This window comes from Chelonoidis abingdonii, chromosome 5, assembly GCF_003597395.2.
Source record: "Chelonoidis abingdonii isolate Lonesome George chromosome 5, CheloAbing_2.0, whole genome shotgun sequence".
NCBI classification, from domain to species: domain Eukaryota; kingdom Metazoa; phylum Chordata; order Testudines; family Testudinidae; genus Chelonoidis; species Chelonoidis abingdonii.
In genome coordinates, this window is record NC_133773.1 from 12,412,413 (window position 1) to 12,429,756 (window position 17,344).

Below are 17,344 nucleotides of genomic sequence, written 5' to 3' on the forward strand. Positions count from 1 at the left end.
ATAAAATCTGGCCCATTGTCACTGGGACACCCACACTTGCTCCCTTGACAGCACCTGGGACTGGTTGATTGAACAGAAGTTGGACACCAGGTAGAGTCAAGCACGCGGGTTTATTATGCACAGCTCTGCCCAAGTGTCACTTTGCTTATTAGGCTCAGTGAGACACTGCTAAACAATTGATAACAACAGATTATATATGGTGCCAGTGGGCTGAGAGAAGCGCCGGGGTGGGAGTTCCCAAGCCTCCGGATAGGTTCTAGCAGCAAGACAAAATTAGCACAACAGGCCAATAGTCTAAAAGATGACATCATGGCTCCGCCCATAGCCCAGGTTAGCATGTTTGCTAATTCACAGGTGCTATCCCTCAAAATTCTCCTCTTGCAACGTGTAAGTTAAATCCTTATTTTCGGTCCATAGGAATGAGGCGTCAGTCGGGGCAGGTTGGTCCACGGGTGCATTCCTTGAGGGTTTTAAAGCAAAAAGAACAGTGCACAGCAAATACAATTGTGTGTGGGTTACCAATGCGATCCTGTGAACTAGGACTGGCCTCTGGGAGGGAGGATGCCATAACTCATGCTATCATGTTAGGCCTCTCCCTGAACTCTGGCCGCCTCCGGGGAATATGCACCATATTCTCTTCCAGAACCAGGGAGTAGCCTGCAAGGTTCCTCTCAGTGAGCTCTGTGCCTATAACTCCTGATAAGTCTCCCAATTACTGTTCCGCACCTGGAGTTAGGCTGGCTCAGCTTTATGTATGGTTGAAACATACAAGGTTGGTCCCTGCTCATCCCAGCTTTTCTTCAGCCATGTATTGTCCACTGTTAACTAGGCCTTATGCCTCAGAGCAGGCCCTGGAATTTGGGCCTATGTGAAAGGTTCTTACCAGAGACTGTGGTCAAGATCTTTTATACCCGCAGGACCCGGCCGGGAAATTCCCGGGACAGAGGGGGCGGAGCAGCCGGAGAAACCCGCTTCAGCCGGGCCCCGCCTGCCCCGGGCCCAAGGGCTGGGCTCCGGGATTGGCCCGGGGCCCTGGATCCCCGCCCGGAACCCCAAATCCAGACACCTTCGCTCCCGGAGTAGCGGTGCACACACCGAGCCGGGATCCTGCAGGGAGCGGTTTCCGTGGAGCTATTTCAGGCTAACGATGAAGGCGCCGTGGCCCCAATTCTTACAGCGAAGCCGGGGTGGGGGAACGGCTGGAGCAGGGAGCGGGATGGGGCGGGAGGGTCCCGCCCGTGCCCCGCCGTGCCCCAGTCTCCCTCGCAGCTAGGGGCTAGTTCCCACGCGGGCTCTCCCTGGGGTGCAGAGGCACAGCTCTGCCCACGCTGCTGTCGCTCCCGTTAGGAGACTGGTTCACTTCTCGGACAACCCTGCCCAGCACACCAGCGAACCCGCGCCAGCAGCGTTAGCTGGATGTTAAGACGCAGGGACCCGGCTTTCTGCGGGGGTTGTCATTAGCACTCAGCAATGTGCCAGGCTGGAAACACTGACACAACTTCCCAGATCACGGGCGCAGCTAAGCAGCAACTTGGCAGTTCGCTGTTACTGAACCCCCTTGGCGGTCTGGCATGACTCGTTATTCACTGTTGACTAATTGGCACCCAAAATGTGCTTCATGGTTTATTGGATCTGCGGGGACAGCAACAAGGAATGTAAAACGGTTGCCGCTTGTGACTTAGGTGGGGAGGCGGCCGGCTGCCCGCGTCCGGCCGTAGCTACGCATGCATCTGGGAACACAGGAAACAGCTGCTGCTTCAATGTACTACCCGGCATGTAGCCCGACATAGCCTGGAGTATCCGCTCTTACCATGAAAATGGCATTGAGGTACAACGTCATGGTCATGATCCGGCAGTTCAGAAAAGATCTTGTTGACACTCTCGCAGATCTTGTTTCACGATATCCCTATCGTGGAGGCTTTGTTATCTCGTTTGGGCCAGCTTGGTGAACTGTTCTTAGCATCACCAGCGGGTGTTGTGGTTCTAACGTGCATGGGTGTGCACGCTGGCTGTGCCCTTCCACCGGTGGCTCCTGGTGGCCCCGCGCAAGAACGTTCTGCGGCATATTATTCCCTGAGCAGCCCGCTCCATTGAGGCTACAGGAAGAGCATGATGACTGAAGGTCTTTGCTCGCGTACAACTTCTGTGAGGGGAGCTTGACTGGTGTGTACTTGTGCACCTTGGAGCGGGGGTGGGTTTCCCAGCTCTCCACCAGGCTAACCCTGCAGTGCTGCGGCAAAGCCAGTTGGCTGGGACACATGGGTCGGCCGAGGGCATGCTGCTACGCCACCCAATACGTGCCTGCTGGCGTCAGTGTAAAGGCACCACCAACCCGTCAGTACCGCTTGGCGTTGGGTAGACGTGCGCAATGTCCTACCCTTTCAGGTACACCGGCACTTGCAGCCGAGCAAGCCTGGGCTCAGGACGGGTCCCCCTGCCCACCCGGCCGGCTGGAGGTGGGTAGAAGAATGCCGGGTGGATGACTAGGAAGGCCTGGGCTGATCGCACAACTCAGGCTTGGTGGGACCTTTGCTTGCTGACTCAAGTCTATACACTGCAGTTACATTTACGATTAGCTTAACCGATTTACATAACATAATACTAATAAACGGCTTTCGCGATCCACAGCTGGGATCCTGAAATCGATTGTTTACGTCCCGCTGGTCCAAGACCTACCATCGGATTTCAGAAAGCGATGCACTGTGGTAGCTGTTCCTCAGCTATCCATAGTTGCCACTTCCGTGTGCGGCACAGTGCCTTGATGGGGCAGAAACACTTCCTGGGGTGCTGGGTACAGCCTTCACCCCTCCCTTTGTGAAGGCAGCAGACAACCCTTTTGGCGTCCTTTTTCGCGGAGTGCTAGAGCAACCGCCACTAGCAGCCAATCTTCTCCCTTTTTTTTCAACATGGTGGGGGGAAATACGGAGGAAGCTGTTCCTGAACCACACCAGACCCACTAGTGTTTGAAACCACAGACATCTGGGAGCTCAGCCAAGAATGCAATAATATTTCACGAGATGCTGTGAACTTAGGGATAGCTGAGTCCTTCAAGTACCCACCTCCCTCCCTTATGAGCGTCCATTTTTGAGTCTCTGGCTTTCCGTTACGCTTGTCCGCAGCGCTGGTGCTTTCCTGGAGTTTTAATTTCCAAACGCTTTGGCAATTACGTGTCTCTGTAACGGAGCTGGTTTCAACAGATGTCCTCCCAATACGCGATTCAGACCTTAGTATCTCCCGTCACGGTCTATGCTGGGAGCTCTTTTTCGCATTTCAGACTGCCACTCGCCAGCGTGCTGATCAGAAGCCTCCACGCCTGGCAGCGGATAATGTAATTCATAAAGTTCACGGAGTGCTTTTCCGTTACCTGCCCGCCTGCATCCGATTGTTCAGATTGCTGTCCAGAGCGGTCGTGCTGCACTTGGGATGCCACCCCACGGGCCAACGTCGATTTCTGTCACACGAACCCTAATCGAGTTATCGCTATCGAATTTAGCGCTACTCCTTCTCGTTTAGGAGGAGTTCCGAAATCGAATTAAGGAGCCGTTTAAACTCAATATTAATGCGACGTTCGATGTGGAACGGATACGCGTTTACTCTGGCTATCTCTCTCTTATTCTGAAAAAGGCTTAAATGGGCTTCCAGGATACCATGCATTGCATCTGCAAGGGCAATCCAGAGGAAAGGCAAAATGATCGGTCTGCCGTTGCTTCACAGAGGAAGAATGAGTGACGGCATTTATACCCAGAATCACCTGCAACAACTGTTTTTGCTCCACAACATGTGAGTCAATCCCAGAATTCCAATGGCAGGGAGGACCGCGGAACTATGGATAAATACCCACAGTGCAACTACCACAGCTCTGGTAATCGACGCAGCCTCGTACATGGATGCCACCATGAATTCATGTGCTTAGTGGCGCACGTGCACTAGACCTTTATACAACTGTTTTAAAAAAAACCGGTTAATGTAAATCGAATAAACCCGTAGTGAGAACATAACCAAAAACCATGGATTTAACAGACGCTGGTTCATGACATCACAACGATACACTTGGAACAAACCCTGCTGCCTAAAATAACCCCATAGTCAGTCCTCATTGGCCCTTCATGCCACTTCATTTAACTCATCTTTACAAACGTGTAACGCCTTACCTTAACAATCTTGCCCCACATTGTATAGCTTGGACACGCAACTTCTCGCCAGACCACAAGAAAGAAGAGCTCGGAGACGCTCAAGAGCTGTCCTTACTCCAACAGAATTGTCCAACAAAGCCGTCGCTTCACCAAACTCTCCTCTCTCTTTCCTGCCCTGGACCAGTCCAGCTACAATACCCTGCAACCAATGTCCCCGGCTGAGCTACCTGGGTGTTCCAGTGATTGAACAGGTGATACTCTGATTTGAGGTAGCGGTGTTACTTGCTTAAAGGGGGAAGCTGAGGCTAACTCACAAACAAAGATTCCCATCCCTAAGCAGCCGCAGGGAAGCACCTACCAATCGTTCACACGGCGCTCAGAGCCCTAGTTCAGAGTCCCCAGGCTGAGGCCAGTCTACACTCGACTTTAAATCGGTTTAATGGCCGATATACCGATTTAACCTGCGTATCGTTCACATACGTCGCATATAATATTGAGTTAAACGGCTCCTAAATCGATTCGGAACTCCTCCAAACGAGAAGGATAGCGCTAAATTCGATAGCGATAAACTCGGATTAGGGTTCTGGTGTGACAGAAATCGACGTTATGTGCACTCGGGTGGCATCCCAGAGTGCAGCACTGACCGCTCTGGACAGCAATCTGAACTCGAGATCAGCGGGGCAGGTAAACAGGAAAAGCCCGTGAACTTTGAATTACATTTCCTGCTGCCCAGCGTGGAGCTCTGATCAGCATCTGCGGCGATGCAGTCTGAAATCGAAAAAGAGCTCCAGCATAGACCGTACGGGAGATACATACGTAGAGTCTGAATCGCGCGTATTGGGAGACAATACCTGTTGTAACACCCCCGTACCAGAACAACAGTGAATCCACAGAAATGCCAAAGCGTTTGAATAAAAAACTCCAGAAGAACCAACGCTGCGTGACAGACGAACGGAAGCCAGAGACCGCAAATGGACCGCTCATGAAGGGAGGGAGGGGGTACTGAGGACTCCAGCTATCCCACAGTTCACAAGCAGTCTCGTGAAAATTATTGCATTCTTGGCTGAGCTCCCAAATGTCTGTAGGTTCAAACACATAGTGTCTGGTGTCAGGAACAGCTCCTCAGTTATTTCCCCCCACATGTGAAAAAAAAGGGAAAGATTGCTGGCTATGCGTTTGCTCAATGCACGCATCGCTCGCGAACAAAAAGGCAGCCAAAAGGGTTGTCTGCTGCCTTCACAAAGGGAGGGTGAAGGCTGTACCCAGCACCACCAGGGAAATGTTTTCTGCCCCATCAGCACTGTGCTCCAACGCAACGGAAGTGAACTATGGATATGCTGAGGAACAGCTACCCAAGTGCAACCGCTTCGAAATCGATGGTAGTTGGACCATGGACGTAAAACATCGATTTCAGGACCACAGTCCCCTGTGGACGTCGACATAGTAACCGATTTATTAGATTTGTTTTGTAATATCGTTTAAGCTAATTCGAAAATTAACTGTGCAGTGTAACAGTTGAGTCAGCAAAGCAAAGGCCCCACAGCCTGAGTGTGGCGATCAGTCCCCAGGCCTTCCAGTCCAGTCCACCCCGGCTCCTCAACCCAACCAACCCGGCCCGGGTGGGGCAGGGGGACCCGTCTGAGCCCAGGCTTGCTCGACTGCAAGTGCCGGTGTACCTGAAAGGGTAGGACACGGCCCCGTCCTACCCAACCCAAGCGGTACTGACGGTTGGGGCCTTTACACCTGACGCCAGCACCGTATGTGGTGCGTAGCAGCCTGCCCCCGGGCCACCCACCTGTTGCCACGACACAATGGCTTGCCGCAGCACTGGGCAGGGTTACCTGGGTGAAGCTGGGAAACACCACTGCCCGCTCCAGGTGCACAGATAGCACACCCAGTCAAGCTCTCTCCCTCACAGAAGTGACGGAGCAAAGACCTTCAGCTGGCTCTCCGTAGCTCATGGAGCGGGTGCTCTAGGGAAATAGCACCGCAAACGACTTCTCGCGGGGCAACAGGAGCACACGGTGGAAGGGCACAGCCAGTGCACCACCCAGTGCACGTTAGAATCAGACACTACACACACCCGCTGGTATGCTAATAACAGTTCACAGCTGGCCAACGATAACAAGAAACATGACTATCACCTTATTCAAAGGGGGCCTATAAAGGCCATTCTGAATTGTATGTCGTGATTAAAAACCCAGCTGATCATCCAAGCACTCTTAATTGGGACCCACAACGCGCACCAGGGCCGGCTACGACACCACTGGCCTCCAAGCCTCATTAAGAGCATGGGAGTAAGGATCCAGCTCAATCGGGCTAGCAGCTATAGCATTGAAGCAGGCAGCTGTTCTGTGTTCCACCAGCAAGCGTGCAGCGGGGGGAGGGCAGCTGGGCCCGCTCCGCCCAACTAAAGCAACAGAGACGGCACCGTTACATTCCCTGGCTGCCCCAGACCAAATAAACCAAAGAACGTGTCAATAGATTGGGGGGGGGGCGGCGAGGTGCCATTCAGGCACATGAAATTACAGTTCATCGATATTCCCTCCCTCACACTAAGCGCATCCAAGTTGGAATATCCCGTAATTTTTTGGTTTACCCAATCGGGGAGAGTTTCCAGTTAACAACGAAACTGCCATGCGCCTAGCTCGGCCCGATGAAAAAATTGGGAAAGATCGAAGTTTTCATGTTTCCAAACCTGCATTAACATTGCGGTGCAAGAAACACTTACCTTTCCCCGAGAAAGCCGGGTGCCCTGCTGCTAGACATCAGCTAACCTGCGGGCGGTGCTGTGTGTTGCGGCCACACTAACCCTAATCCAACATGGCAATACTGATTTCAGCGCTACTCCCCTCGTCGGGGAGGAGTACAGAAATCAGTTTTAAGAGCCCTTTATCTCGATATAAAGGGCTTCGTTGTGTGGACAGGTGCAAGGTTAAATCGGTTTAACGCTGCTAAATTCGGTATAAACGCATATTGTAGACCGGGCCTCAGTTTCCAGCCCTTATGAAATTAAGTTCCCACACTTGCCTGTTTACGGTGACGTGCAGGTTTCCTTGATGAGTCTAGGAATGTAAGGTCATATCTCTATTGGACAGAGTGACTATATTCTGCTTGCTTTAACTCCTTCTGGCTTTAAGAAAACAGTAAAATACCATGATGCAGGGCCAGATTAACTTTTTGTGGGCCTCCATTGGGGAAATAGGGCATGTGATGGAGGGCGATCCGCAGAGTGAGGGGTCGGTTGTGGTCAATGAGATGCAACGCAGCCGGAGTGGCCCCACTCAGCCCAGTACAAGGGCACTGTTTACAAACCCCAAACTGCTAGATGCACACTGGCCTGCCCAGCCCTGCACTGCCAGCGTGACCCTTCCCCAGTGCCCTGCTCTTATGCCAGTGCCCCCTCACCCAGAGACTTCCCCCACAGATCCCTATGCCCAGCACCCACTGCCTAGAGACCTCTCCTGCTGACATCCCACCACAATAACACAGCACCCTGCCCACCATACTCCCTGCGCAGCTCCCCACCCACAGATCCCCTACTGTTCAGCACCCCCTTCACAGTCCTACCATCAGAGCTGTACAGTGCCCCATACTCCTGAAGGAATTCTGCATCAAATTCTGTGCATAATATTTTAAAATTCTGATTTTTTTTAATAATAAATAAATGTGGAGGCTCCACCATGGCAGTGGGGAGCATAGGCCACTGGCTGCATGGAGGTGAGAAAACACCCTGCAGCCTCCCCCACCCCCCTGGGACAGGGACTTGGCAGTGAGGCTGAAGCTGACCCTGACACAGCACAAGGGCCAGGCCTGCCCCACAAACACCCTGAGGCCCTGCCCCTTTTGTGCCAAGCACACCAGGTGTGGACAGGGAGGCTGAGCCTGGCAGCAAGATCCAGGTGCAGAGGGACTTAGCATGGGGGTATCCAGATGGGACTAAGAGGGTTCTATGTGGGGAGTAAGAGGGTTCTGTGGGGGGCAGTCTGGGTGCAGGCAGCTCAGTGGGAGATCTCTATGCTCAGGGAGGTGCCAGGTGAAGGGTCAATGGGGGTCTGCAGGGAGGACCAAGTGAAAGTGGTTGGAGCTCAGCAGGGGGGAGGGAGGAGAGTCTGGCTGCAGGGGGAGGTGGGGTTGTTGTACTTAAAGTACTGCACAGGATCTTTTCAGGGGGAATAAGGCAAACACCACATTCATTGGTAATACATGCATCAATCAACACTGTATCATATGCATATGATCTATATTACACTCATGCACTCACATACACACAAACACACTCCATCTTGTTGTTGTTACCAACTAGTTGCTTCCTTTAACTTCACTGGCCAAATGAGTTAGATAGGGAAGGGGTGAAGCCAGGCTTCTGCAGATCTGGATCAATGCTCCGATGTTAAGAATCCTGGGTTTAACAGGCCAATGCTCAAACCACTGAGCTATCCCCTCCTTTCCTTTCCCCCACCAATTCCTGGTGAGTCCAGATCCAATTCCCTTGGATCTTAACACAAGGAAAAATCAATCAGGTTCTTAAAAATAAGACTTTTAAAGAAAAGAAAGGTAAAAGGAAAGAAAAAACCTCTGGGAGAGATTAGCATACCAGCTACTCTCACAGACAACAGATTCAAAACACAGAGGATGTTCCCCTGAGCAAAAACTTAGTACACAAAAGAATTCCCAATTTGATTATTCCTCTAATTGCACAAAGACAAAGTCACAAAAAGAAAATAAACAGCCAAAACTGAAACTGACTCTAAACAAAGGAAACTTCTCTCCTTCCTTTTGAAGCATCTTGTTCCCCCATTGGTTCCTCTGGTCAGGTGTCAGCTAGGCTAAGTGAACTTCTTAACTCTTTACAGGTAAAAGAGGCATTAACCATCTGTTTATGACAGGGACACAGCACTTTTACAAATGTCTACAGTTAAGCACCCTGCCTTTTTTTTTTCCTTTAAAAACAAACAAACAAAACAAAAAAACAGCTAGAGCATGCATATGTCCTGACAATTACTTTATATATAAAGTAAGCGTCTTCTATGCTCATTTTCCTTGGAGCTGTCTTGTTTCCTATAACAGCAAAGAATCATTATGTGCCTGATCTTGCACAGTGCTTTAAGCACGTGAGTAGTCGCATGGCAAGTTAAGCAAATGTGCAAATGCTTGCAGCTTTCATAGCCACAAACCACTTTCTGAGGCTGAATTTCCCTTCACAATGAGGTCTGCAGATGTGGAGTTTAAATATTGCAACTCTGGACCCAAGAATCTGTTAAATGCAGACAAACATTAAATAAGATAGGGAAAAGGATGAAGCTTGAAGGCAGGTGTGTATCCTAGACCAATTCCCACCACACCACACTTTTCCCAGGGTCCCACTGGGACAGACACAGGGACATGAACACTTAACTGAGTTGACGACTCAACCACTTTTAATCAGAAAATATTTATTTTAGGTGTAACTCCCACCAGTCTCACAATTACAGCATTCTAGTGCAGTACAATTTGTAATACCTCTTCTACACAGAACATGACAGTATGTCATACAATGCAGACATAAAATGTCCAAGGGTGTTCAGAACATCACTGTTCTCAAACCTTCAGCATAAATACCAAATATTGAAATTGCATAGAAATAACTTAACACTCATCAAAAGAGCCCTAAAGAGTTTGCAGAAACTTCAGCTAGTGACTGGAAGCCAGGTTCTCACAAAGATTGCTTTTCTGTGAAAGGAGAGCAGCTGCTAGGCTGTTTCACCCAAGCAAGCAAGTGATTGTGTGTCCCAGGGACATGTGCCTTGGCAGCACATTTCAGGACTGTAGCAAGTTACTGTGCTTGTTCAAATTGGATTTCACTTTGGAATCCTTCATATTTGTGGGCTCAGAGGCTAAACGCTTGGCAGCTCCAGAATCTGAAGCTCTGGTTATTCACAAGCCAGCAGGCATCCTGACAATCGGCCTCGAATTTGAAGCACAGCTCGGGTTCTGTTATCTTTGATGCTGCTCAGGGCTCTAGGGATGGGCTGTGGGCTGTACTGATTAACGACAGCACTATTGGTAGCACTTATGCTGCTTAGCCTCCAGGTGTCAGGGAGATCTAAAGGCTTACGTTCCTAGCTGTTGCGAACTTAGCGGAGTATATTACTAAACATAAGCAGGTTGTAATACTCAGTGGTAACGGTGAAGTTGACGGAGCAGGCTGCTCTCAGCCGCTCAAAGAGTAGAGCTGAGCATGGCTAGTTTGTCAGCCTCAGTTTCCATTTCGCTCACTCGGTTTTCCCCTACACAGGTTCGTTTCTTTGTAGAGCTGTTATTTCTCTGTCCCTCACAGTTGTAGATTACTGCCAAACAGTCGGCAAACAGAGCGCGCTTAGAAGAACTGGAAGACCTCCCGGATCATGTCTGACCTAGCCTGTCCACTTCTACAGCCCCGCTCCTTCCTGTGCACTGCTCCTGCCTCCGGGGAGGCTGTGTGCTGTCACGGGATAGGAGCCGTGCTTACAGCTAGATCCAATGGCGATTTAGTGCAGGGACCCCCCAGCCCCAGGTGCAGCCCGGGGTGCTGGCGAGCGCACAGACTTCTTTACTCGTTTTCCGTACATAATCTGGGCTAGGTTCTCCCCCTACATGGAGCTGGACTGATCGGCACTCGGGCCGCGGTTTGTATGAGCGGATCCACTTGTCTCCGACTCAATGGGTCCAGTCTATCTCTGTCCTGCACCCGGACACCTGTTCGGCCCGCGTACTGCTGCCCACTCCGCTGACGGGCACCGGACCTTGGAGTCTGCACCGCGGGAACCGGCCCACTATTTAAACAGCAAGAGAGGACACCCCGGCAGGTACATGTTCTGCTCTGTGGGGTGCCGTCGAATGACCGGGCGCAGGTTGGGATCAGGACGCAGCTTTCTTGCCGTGTTATCGTCGGTATCTGCGGGGCGGCAGAGGGGAAAGCGGAGTGAGCGCGGGGCTGGCGGAGCTGGGCGGGGCGCAGGCTGCGGCGGGCAGAAGGGCCCGACACTTACTGACTTTGGCCCTCGCAGTGAGGCCCCTCTAGCGATCACGTCACAGGTGGGCGACGCGCTTGGGCGTGGCGTCACCGCGGTCCTCGGTTCTGCGGCCCTTGGCCACGCAGGCTCGCGCCTAAATAAAACGGGAGGCGCGCTCGGGGAGGGGGACAGAGTCAAGCTCGTAGCCGCGGTAACGATATCTGCGGGGGCTGTGGGGCGGGACACCCCTGGGTGCCGGTCATGCCCCGGCCGGGCACTCCCCGGCATCCGTCCGGCTCTCGCGACCCTGACAAGTCCATCCATTCCGCCACCCCTCCACTACTCCCGGCATCCGTGCAGGCTCTTCAGGAACCACCCTGTAGGGTGGGGGGCGGGAGGGGGGGGGGGGGGGGGGGGGGGGAGGGGGGGGGGGGGGTGGGGGGGGGGGGGGGGGGGGGGGGGGGGGGGGGGGCGGGGGCGGGTTCCATCCTCCCCCCCACCCCCAAGGGAATCCCCCGCATCCGCCCGCTCTCGCGCCACCTGGATCCGGTCCGGGGTCTTCCGCAGACCCCAGTGGGAGCGAGACTCCCCCAGCCGGGCACCCGGCGCGAGCGGCCCCTTATTACCGGCACCGCGCGGTCGCAGGCAGCCCAAGCCAGCAGCAGCCCAGCAGCAGCGGGCGCTAGCCGGGGTGCGACACGCTCGCGGACGGTTCATGGTTCGGGCTGGCGGCCGGAGGCTCGGTGTGGATCTAGGGCTCGCTCGAGCTCTGAGCCCGCAGCGGCCCCGCAGCCGGCATTATTCCCGCGGGACCCGGCCGGGAAATTCCCGGGACAGAGGGGGCGGAGCAGCCGGAGAAACCCGCTTCAGCCGGGCCCCGCCTGCCCCGGTCCCGCGCCAAGGGCTGGACTCGGGGATCTGCCCAGCGCCACCAGGGCGCCCCGAGCAGAGCGGGGGCCACACGGGCCGGCCGAGCAGCAGCAGGGGGGAGCCAGGGGAGGAGGTCGCTGGTGGGTTTCAGCTTCACGTGGTCTCGTAGCCCCGGGGGGCCACACGGGCTGACACACCCTCCCGCCCGTTCCCTGCCGTGGGGTGAACCAGCGGCTTCTGGCAGCGAGAACTGGTGCTCGCTGGGGGGACGGGACAATTGAAAGGTTTGTCCCCATCCCAGCAGCGGGAGTCCTGCGCCCCGGGCTCCCCTGCCGCCTTACCCGGGCTCTGGGGCCCCTCCCTGCAGCTCCCAGGCGGCAGCTGCCAGCGGAGACCTGGCGGCGAACAGCGCGAAGCTGCGGGGAGGGGGCGCTGCTTTAGCTGCACGCGGAGAGGCAGCAGCAAAGGCAGCGGCTCCCTGCAGCGCCCAGCTGTTCCTCTGCCTCTTCCCAGGCCACAGCTCCCGGCTTGCTGGTTCCAGCAGCTGCCCTGTAGGGAGAGAGCCTGGTGACACCATGTGACCGAGCAGGGCCAGCAAACCCCGGCAAAAGTCTAGGGGGGCATGTGACCCTCATGTGCTTCACCAGGGCAGGACGGTCCCCCGGACTGAAGTGCTGAGCCCCGGCAGGTGCGACCGGCTCTTGAACTTCTGAAGATTGTCACATGCGACTCCAAGGCTCAGACAGTTCGGCCACCACTGTCCTAGCCAGTGAATCGCCCGGTGCAGGGGGGCGGGGCGGGGAAGGGGACGGGAACTGGGCGCAGCCACCAACCTGGGGGGTCTGAGATATGCACAGTCCTGTGATTTCTAAGCTTGAGGGGGGAATGATGACATAGTTCAGCCTAGAATCCTGCTGGAGTTTGTGTCCTTCAAACTCCTTCAATTCCAAAATCGGTTTCAACCCCGAGCTGAGTATCAGTGATCTGGTGGGGGTGGGGAGAGCTCTGGGGTCAGTTGGGAGAAGTATTTCCTCATACACAAGTCATTTTACTACTGATCAATATGTAATGACAACAAAGTAGGCTGCCGGGCAGTGCAGAGGGGCAGATCCTGTGCCCCTTGTGTAATGAAGGCAGGGGCAGACCCACATAGTGCACATAGGGTTTGGCCTGTACACATCAGCTAAAGGTGATGACGCCATGTATCAAATTCTGCGCTTGGTTACAGTGAAGCGACTGGGTGAACAGGTGTAGCAGAGGGCAGATTTGTTCCTCGTATTTAATGTACCAGAGCCGCCCAGGGTGGAGGGGCAAGTGGGGCAATTTGCCCCAGACCCCGGGCCCCACAGGGGCTCCCATGAGAGTTTTTTGGGGGCCCAGAGCGGGGTCCTTCACTCGCTCCGGGGGCCCCGGAAAACTCTTGTGGGGCCCGGGCCCCATGGAGCTTCTTCTGCTCCGGATCTTCGGTGGAAATTCGGTGGTGGGGGGTCCTTCCACCCAGTGACCCGCTGCTGAAGTGCCCCGAAGACCCACAGTGGGGGGCTCCTTCCGCCCTGGGACCCACTGCCAAAGCACTAGGTCTTCGGAGGCAATTCAGCGGCAAGGGCCTCCTGCTGCTGAAGACCCCAGGCCCCTTGAATCCTCTGGGCGGCCCTGTAATGTACTGTCTCCATCCAACTCCCTGCCCAGGCTAGTTCCTGGGATCTTAGTGCACATTGCTTCTCCATTCAGTGGCATAGCTTTTTATTAGGCCTCTAACACTCCCTCTATTAAACTAGTTCACTTATTCTAACACTCCATGGCAGCATTCACACAATCAGTCTGCACCATCAGCATGATTTGATAGGAAGCAGTATAGGCCCTGTATTTTAAGATGACTCTGAGGGTTTTTTCCATCTGCAGGCTCATGCTCTCCATAATTGCAAAATTTGTACAGGAAAGGGGAAGCTAAGAAAGTAAACAGTATAGTGACATTCGGGAGGTCATATATTTATTGGCACAGCAAGCACAGTTAGCTGTTAGATTAATCCAGGGGTGGTCTTCCTCCTCATCTGATGAGGAGCTCAGATTTCACTGTTCTCTATCAAAACTAAAACTCCATATCTGGTTTATTGCAAATGACTGAAAGCACATAGTTGGAGGGAGGGAATCGTTCATTCCACGTCATTGACATAACCTTATTATTTATTTAAATTACACTAATGCCTAAAATGTAGTTGACCAGTGGGTGAGATGTCTGTCTAATCTGACAGCTATGGCAGCCCTAAACGTTTCTTGCTGAGCAGCCTTATGGGCAAATTACAGAAACACCTGAAAACGACAACACATTCCAAACTGCGGGGAACAGTTGAACATCTTTTCTCCCATTTCAAAATAACAGATCAATAGCAGGTCTGTTCTGGGACTCAATCTAGGTCCAATTAAAATTAACAGCAAAACTCACTTTGGTTTCAGCAGGAGCAGAATGGGCCACTGGGCAAAATCCTGGCTTCCTTGAAATTAGTGGCAAGACTCTCATAGACATCAATGGGGTTCGGGTTGACTTTAGTTGGTGCTTTAGGTGGACAAAGAATGCGTAAACAATTGATGCTTAAATGGATCAGGTTTTATTTTTATTTGACTTTTCTGAAAGTTTTTGAATGATACATGTTGGGCCTATTCTGGCAACAGTAATCGCAGCTGGTAGAGCAGTGTAGCCCACTTACTTATATGTTTCTTATAGAGAGGGAATTTTGGCATATAGAATGATTTATGTCCTATAGCAGGAACAGAACTGTAAAGTCCTGCAAGCAGCAGTTTATGCCCCATAACAGGTCTATTGACAAAAGTATGTCAGAAATTAATAATAGACATGCAAAGCATACCGCAGCAGTTTCAAGTTCTCTGGGGAGTACAAGTGCCTCTTTTAGGTACCTCCAATTCCACTGGTTTCACACAGAAGTCTTGAGCAGTACTTTCTTAAGTACAATCAATTTTCTGCCACCTTGTCAAATGTGTACAATAGTTTGTTAAAATCTGAAATCATAGAAATCATCAAGCAAAACTATTTATTGCCTGCTTTTGCATTTAGCAAGAGATATATTTTTTGATAAAAGAGTAGCTGAGAACTTTAGTATATGAAAAAATGCTCTTTAAGTTCAAACAAAACCATAACCAAGCCACCTGTAGTAAAATCTAATTTTACTTGGAATTACGAAATATTCTGTCACTTTTAAGAAAATAACCATGCTACTTCCAAATCTTGGATAATGGGATATTCACTAGTGCTGCCAGAGTGCAGTATGGGACTTCACCTTTTAATGGAATAACTGTATTTCCAGCAACAGCTTTCTAAAGTCTCATGCAGCTGAATAGAAAGTTGACAAGACCTCTTTTGATATGTGTTACAGTCCTTGCTGGACAGTTCCCATCCCATGTGGGATAAAATACGTGAGTGCATTTTTAAAGGAAAAATCGTTCTTACGACGTCAACTGACACTTACTTACTAGAAGGTTCACCCTGAAAAAATTGTGTCACTAACTTGCCTTTTGGTGAATTCCAATATGATACAGCATTAGTTCATCAGAGCTTCTATTTAAGATACATTTATTTTTTAAAGGTGAAGTTGAGTTTCAGGCATCCTCCAGGAATGAGGTAATCTTAACTCATGAAAGAGGCAGCAGCAACCCATTGCATTAAGGAGCTAAAAGACACCATTGAGAATTGCTTAATTACATCTAGAAGGAAGACCTCCTTGATCAGCAAACATGACTTGTCAGCAAACATTTAACTTCAGCAATATTATTCAGGGAGTAGGAACCTTTTTCCTCAGTCACTTCCAGTTCACTTTCCTGTGTTGTAACTAACTAAACCCATTTGTTGTAATGCAAGGCAGAAGGACAACTATGACGCATCAGAATGTCTTAACCCTGTGACCAAAGTGTTTAACTTGCCCAAGAATTGACCTGGACCTTGGCCTGAAAGTTAAACCTGCCCTGAACTAGTTTTGAGGCCTTTTACAAACACCTACCACACATTGAATGACAGAGAAATTAGAGATGTACTTGGAGTGCAAAAATGATAGATAAATATTGCCTTGAACTGAATTCTCTTCATTCAGGCTTATGCCCATTCTGTGTTCACTTTCCATGACTGTTAGAGCAATAAGATTGCAGATTTTGCTGATGTGCAAAGAAGAATTTGCGATGTGGGGATGTTTACAGCAGTAGGACTTGTGTAATCCACTAGGGAGTGTGTGTTACAGGTCTCCCCCGGCCGTGCCCCTTCTACATAGGATAGGAGTCTGCTACAGGCCTAGCTAGGGGACTTTAGCTCAGCCTCAGTAACTCATGGCTTTTAGCTCTAAAGATCTCAGGTCCAACACCAGTTTTGTCAGCCAAGATGGTGGTTGTCACCTCAGAGCCAGGTTCTCTGGTGGAGGCAATAACAGACTCATATCCTCTGTGGATCAGGCACAGTGGGGATCTATAACAAACTCACCGTAAGGTAACACTGGAACATGAAAGATGCAGTCAGAACTAGGAACAGGAATACTTTGAGAAAAGCTCTGAAGGTGAATCCCAGCCCTATTCCTTCACAGGGTGGCTGGAGACTTGCCAGGCAGAAACGTGATGTGGGTTCTGCCATGTGATGGGGAGCCTGAGTGTGAAGGGGTCAACCAGAGTTTCTCACCTGAGCATGAGTTGCAGCACAGGTGTGGGAAGGCATGGTACAGGCAGGGGTGATGGGCAGAGGCCAAGGATTCGTTATTATATGGATCCTTTTTCAATCCCTGCAGAAGACTGTGCAAAGGAGCTGCGGAGGATATTCCAGGCACTGGGTTTGAGTAGCCACAGCTGGCCTGGGAGAAGAATTCTTGCTTCATAGCTGCACATCCACCCAGCTTCTCAACTCTGGCATCGGGTCAAGATTTGGGCAACAGCGCTCAATGCCCTTCACATCGGGCCCACATCACAATGGGGGTCAAAATCAAGCCCAGTGGAAACCATTTAGAAAATAGCAAGATCAGAAATGTCTGATGATAAGCATCATCCTCTCTGTCCCCATGAACCAAAACCAACATTGCACTCCACTGGTGTTTTGAAAATGGTATTTTAAAAAAGGCCTGACATTACACTGCAGGCTTTAAAGGAGCTGTCAGTGGAAGCAGAGGTCTGTGCATAATGTTCTTTAATGAGGCTTGTGCTATGAAGGAGCTGACGCTGGAGATGGAAAGGTTTGGGGTGCTTTTTTTTTTTTTTTTTTTTAGTATCTGTTCACTATGTTTTGTCCAGTTTTGGCCAAAGATGAATACGCTTCGCACTTGTGAGGTGGTTAAAAAGAATTTGTTCTGACAAGGTCCTGATATTTTCTCCCTGGCTAGTTAG

The 17,344-nt window shown here is 51.4% G+C and overlaps 1 protein-coding gene across 1 annotated transcript in view; it reads right to left on the reverse strand.

Annotated features, from left to right (window-relative positions):
- Positions 1 to 91: 91 nt before the first annotated feature.
- The window catches only part of LOC116814586 (interleukin-8-like), a 30,388-nt gene continuing 13,135 nt past the window's right edge, over positions 92 to 17,344 (reverse strand). The window contains exon 4 of the mRNA XM_032762317.2: positions 92 to 460. Within this exon, the coding sequence (XP_032618208.1) occupies positions 358 to 460 (103 nt within the window). The 3' untranslated portion in view covers positions 92 to 357. The remainder of the gene's footprint in view (positions 461 to 17,344) is intronic.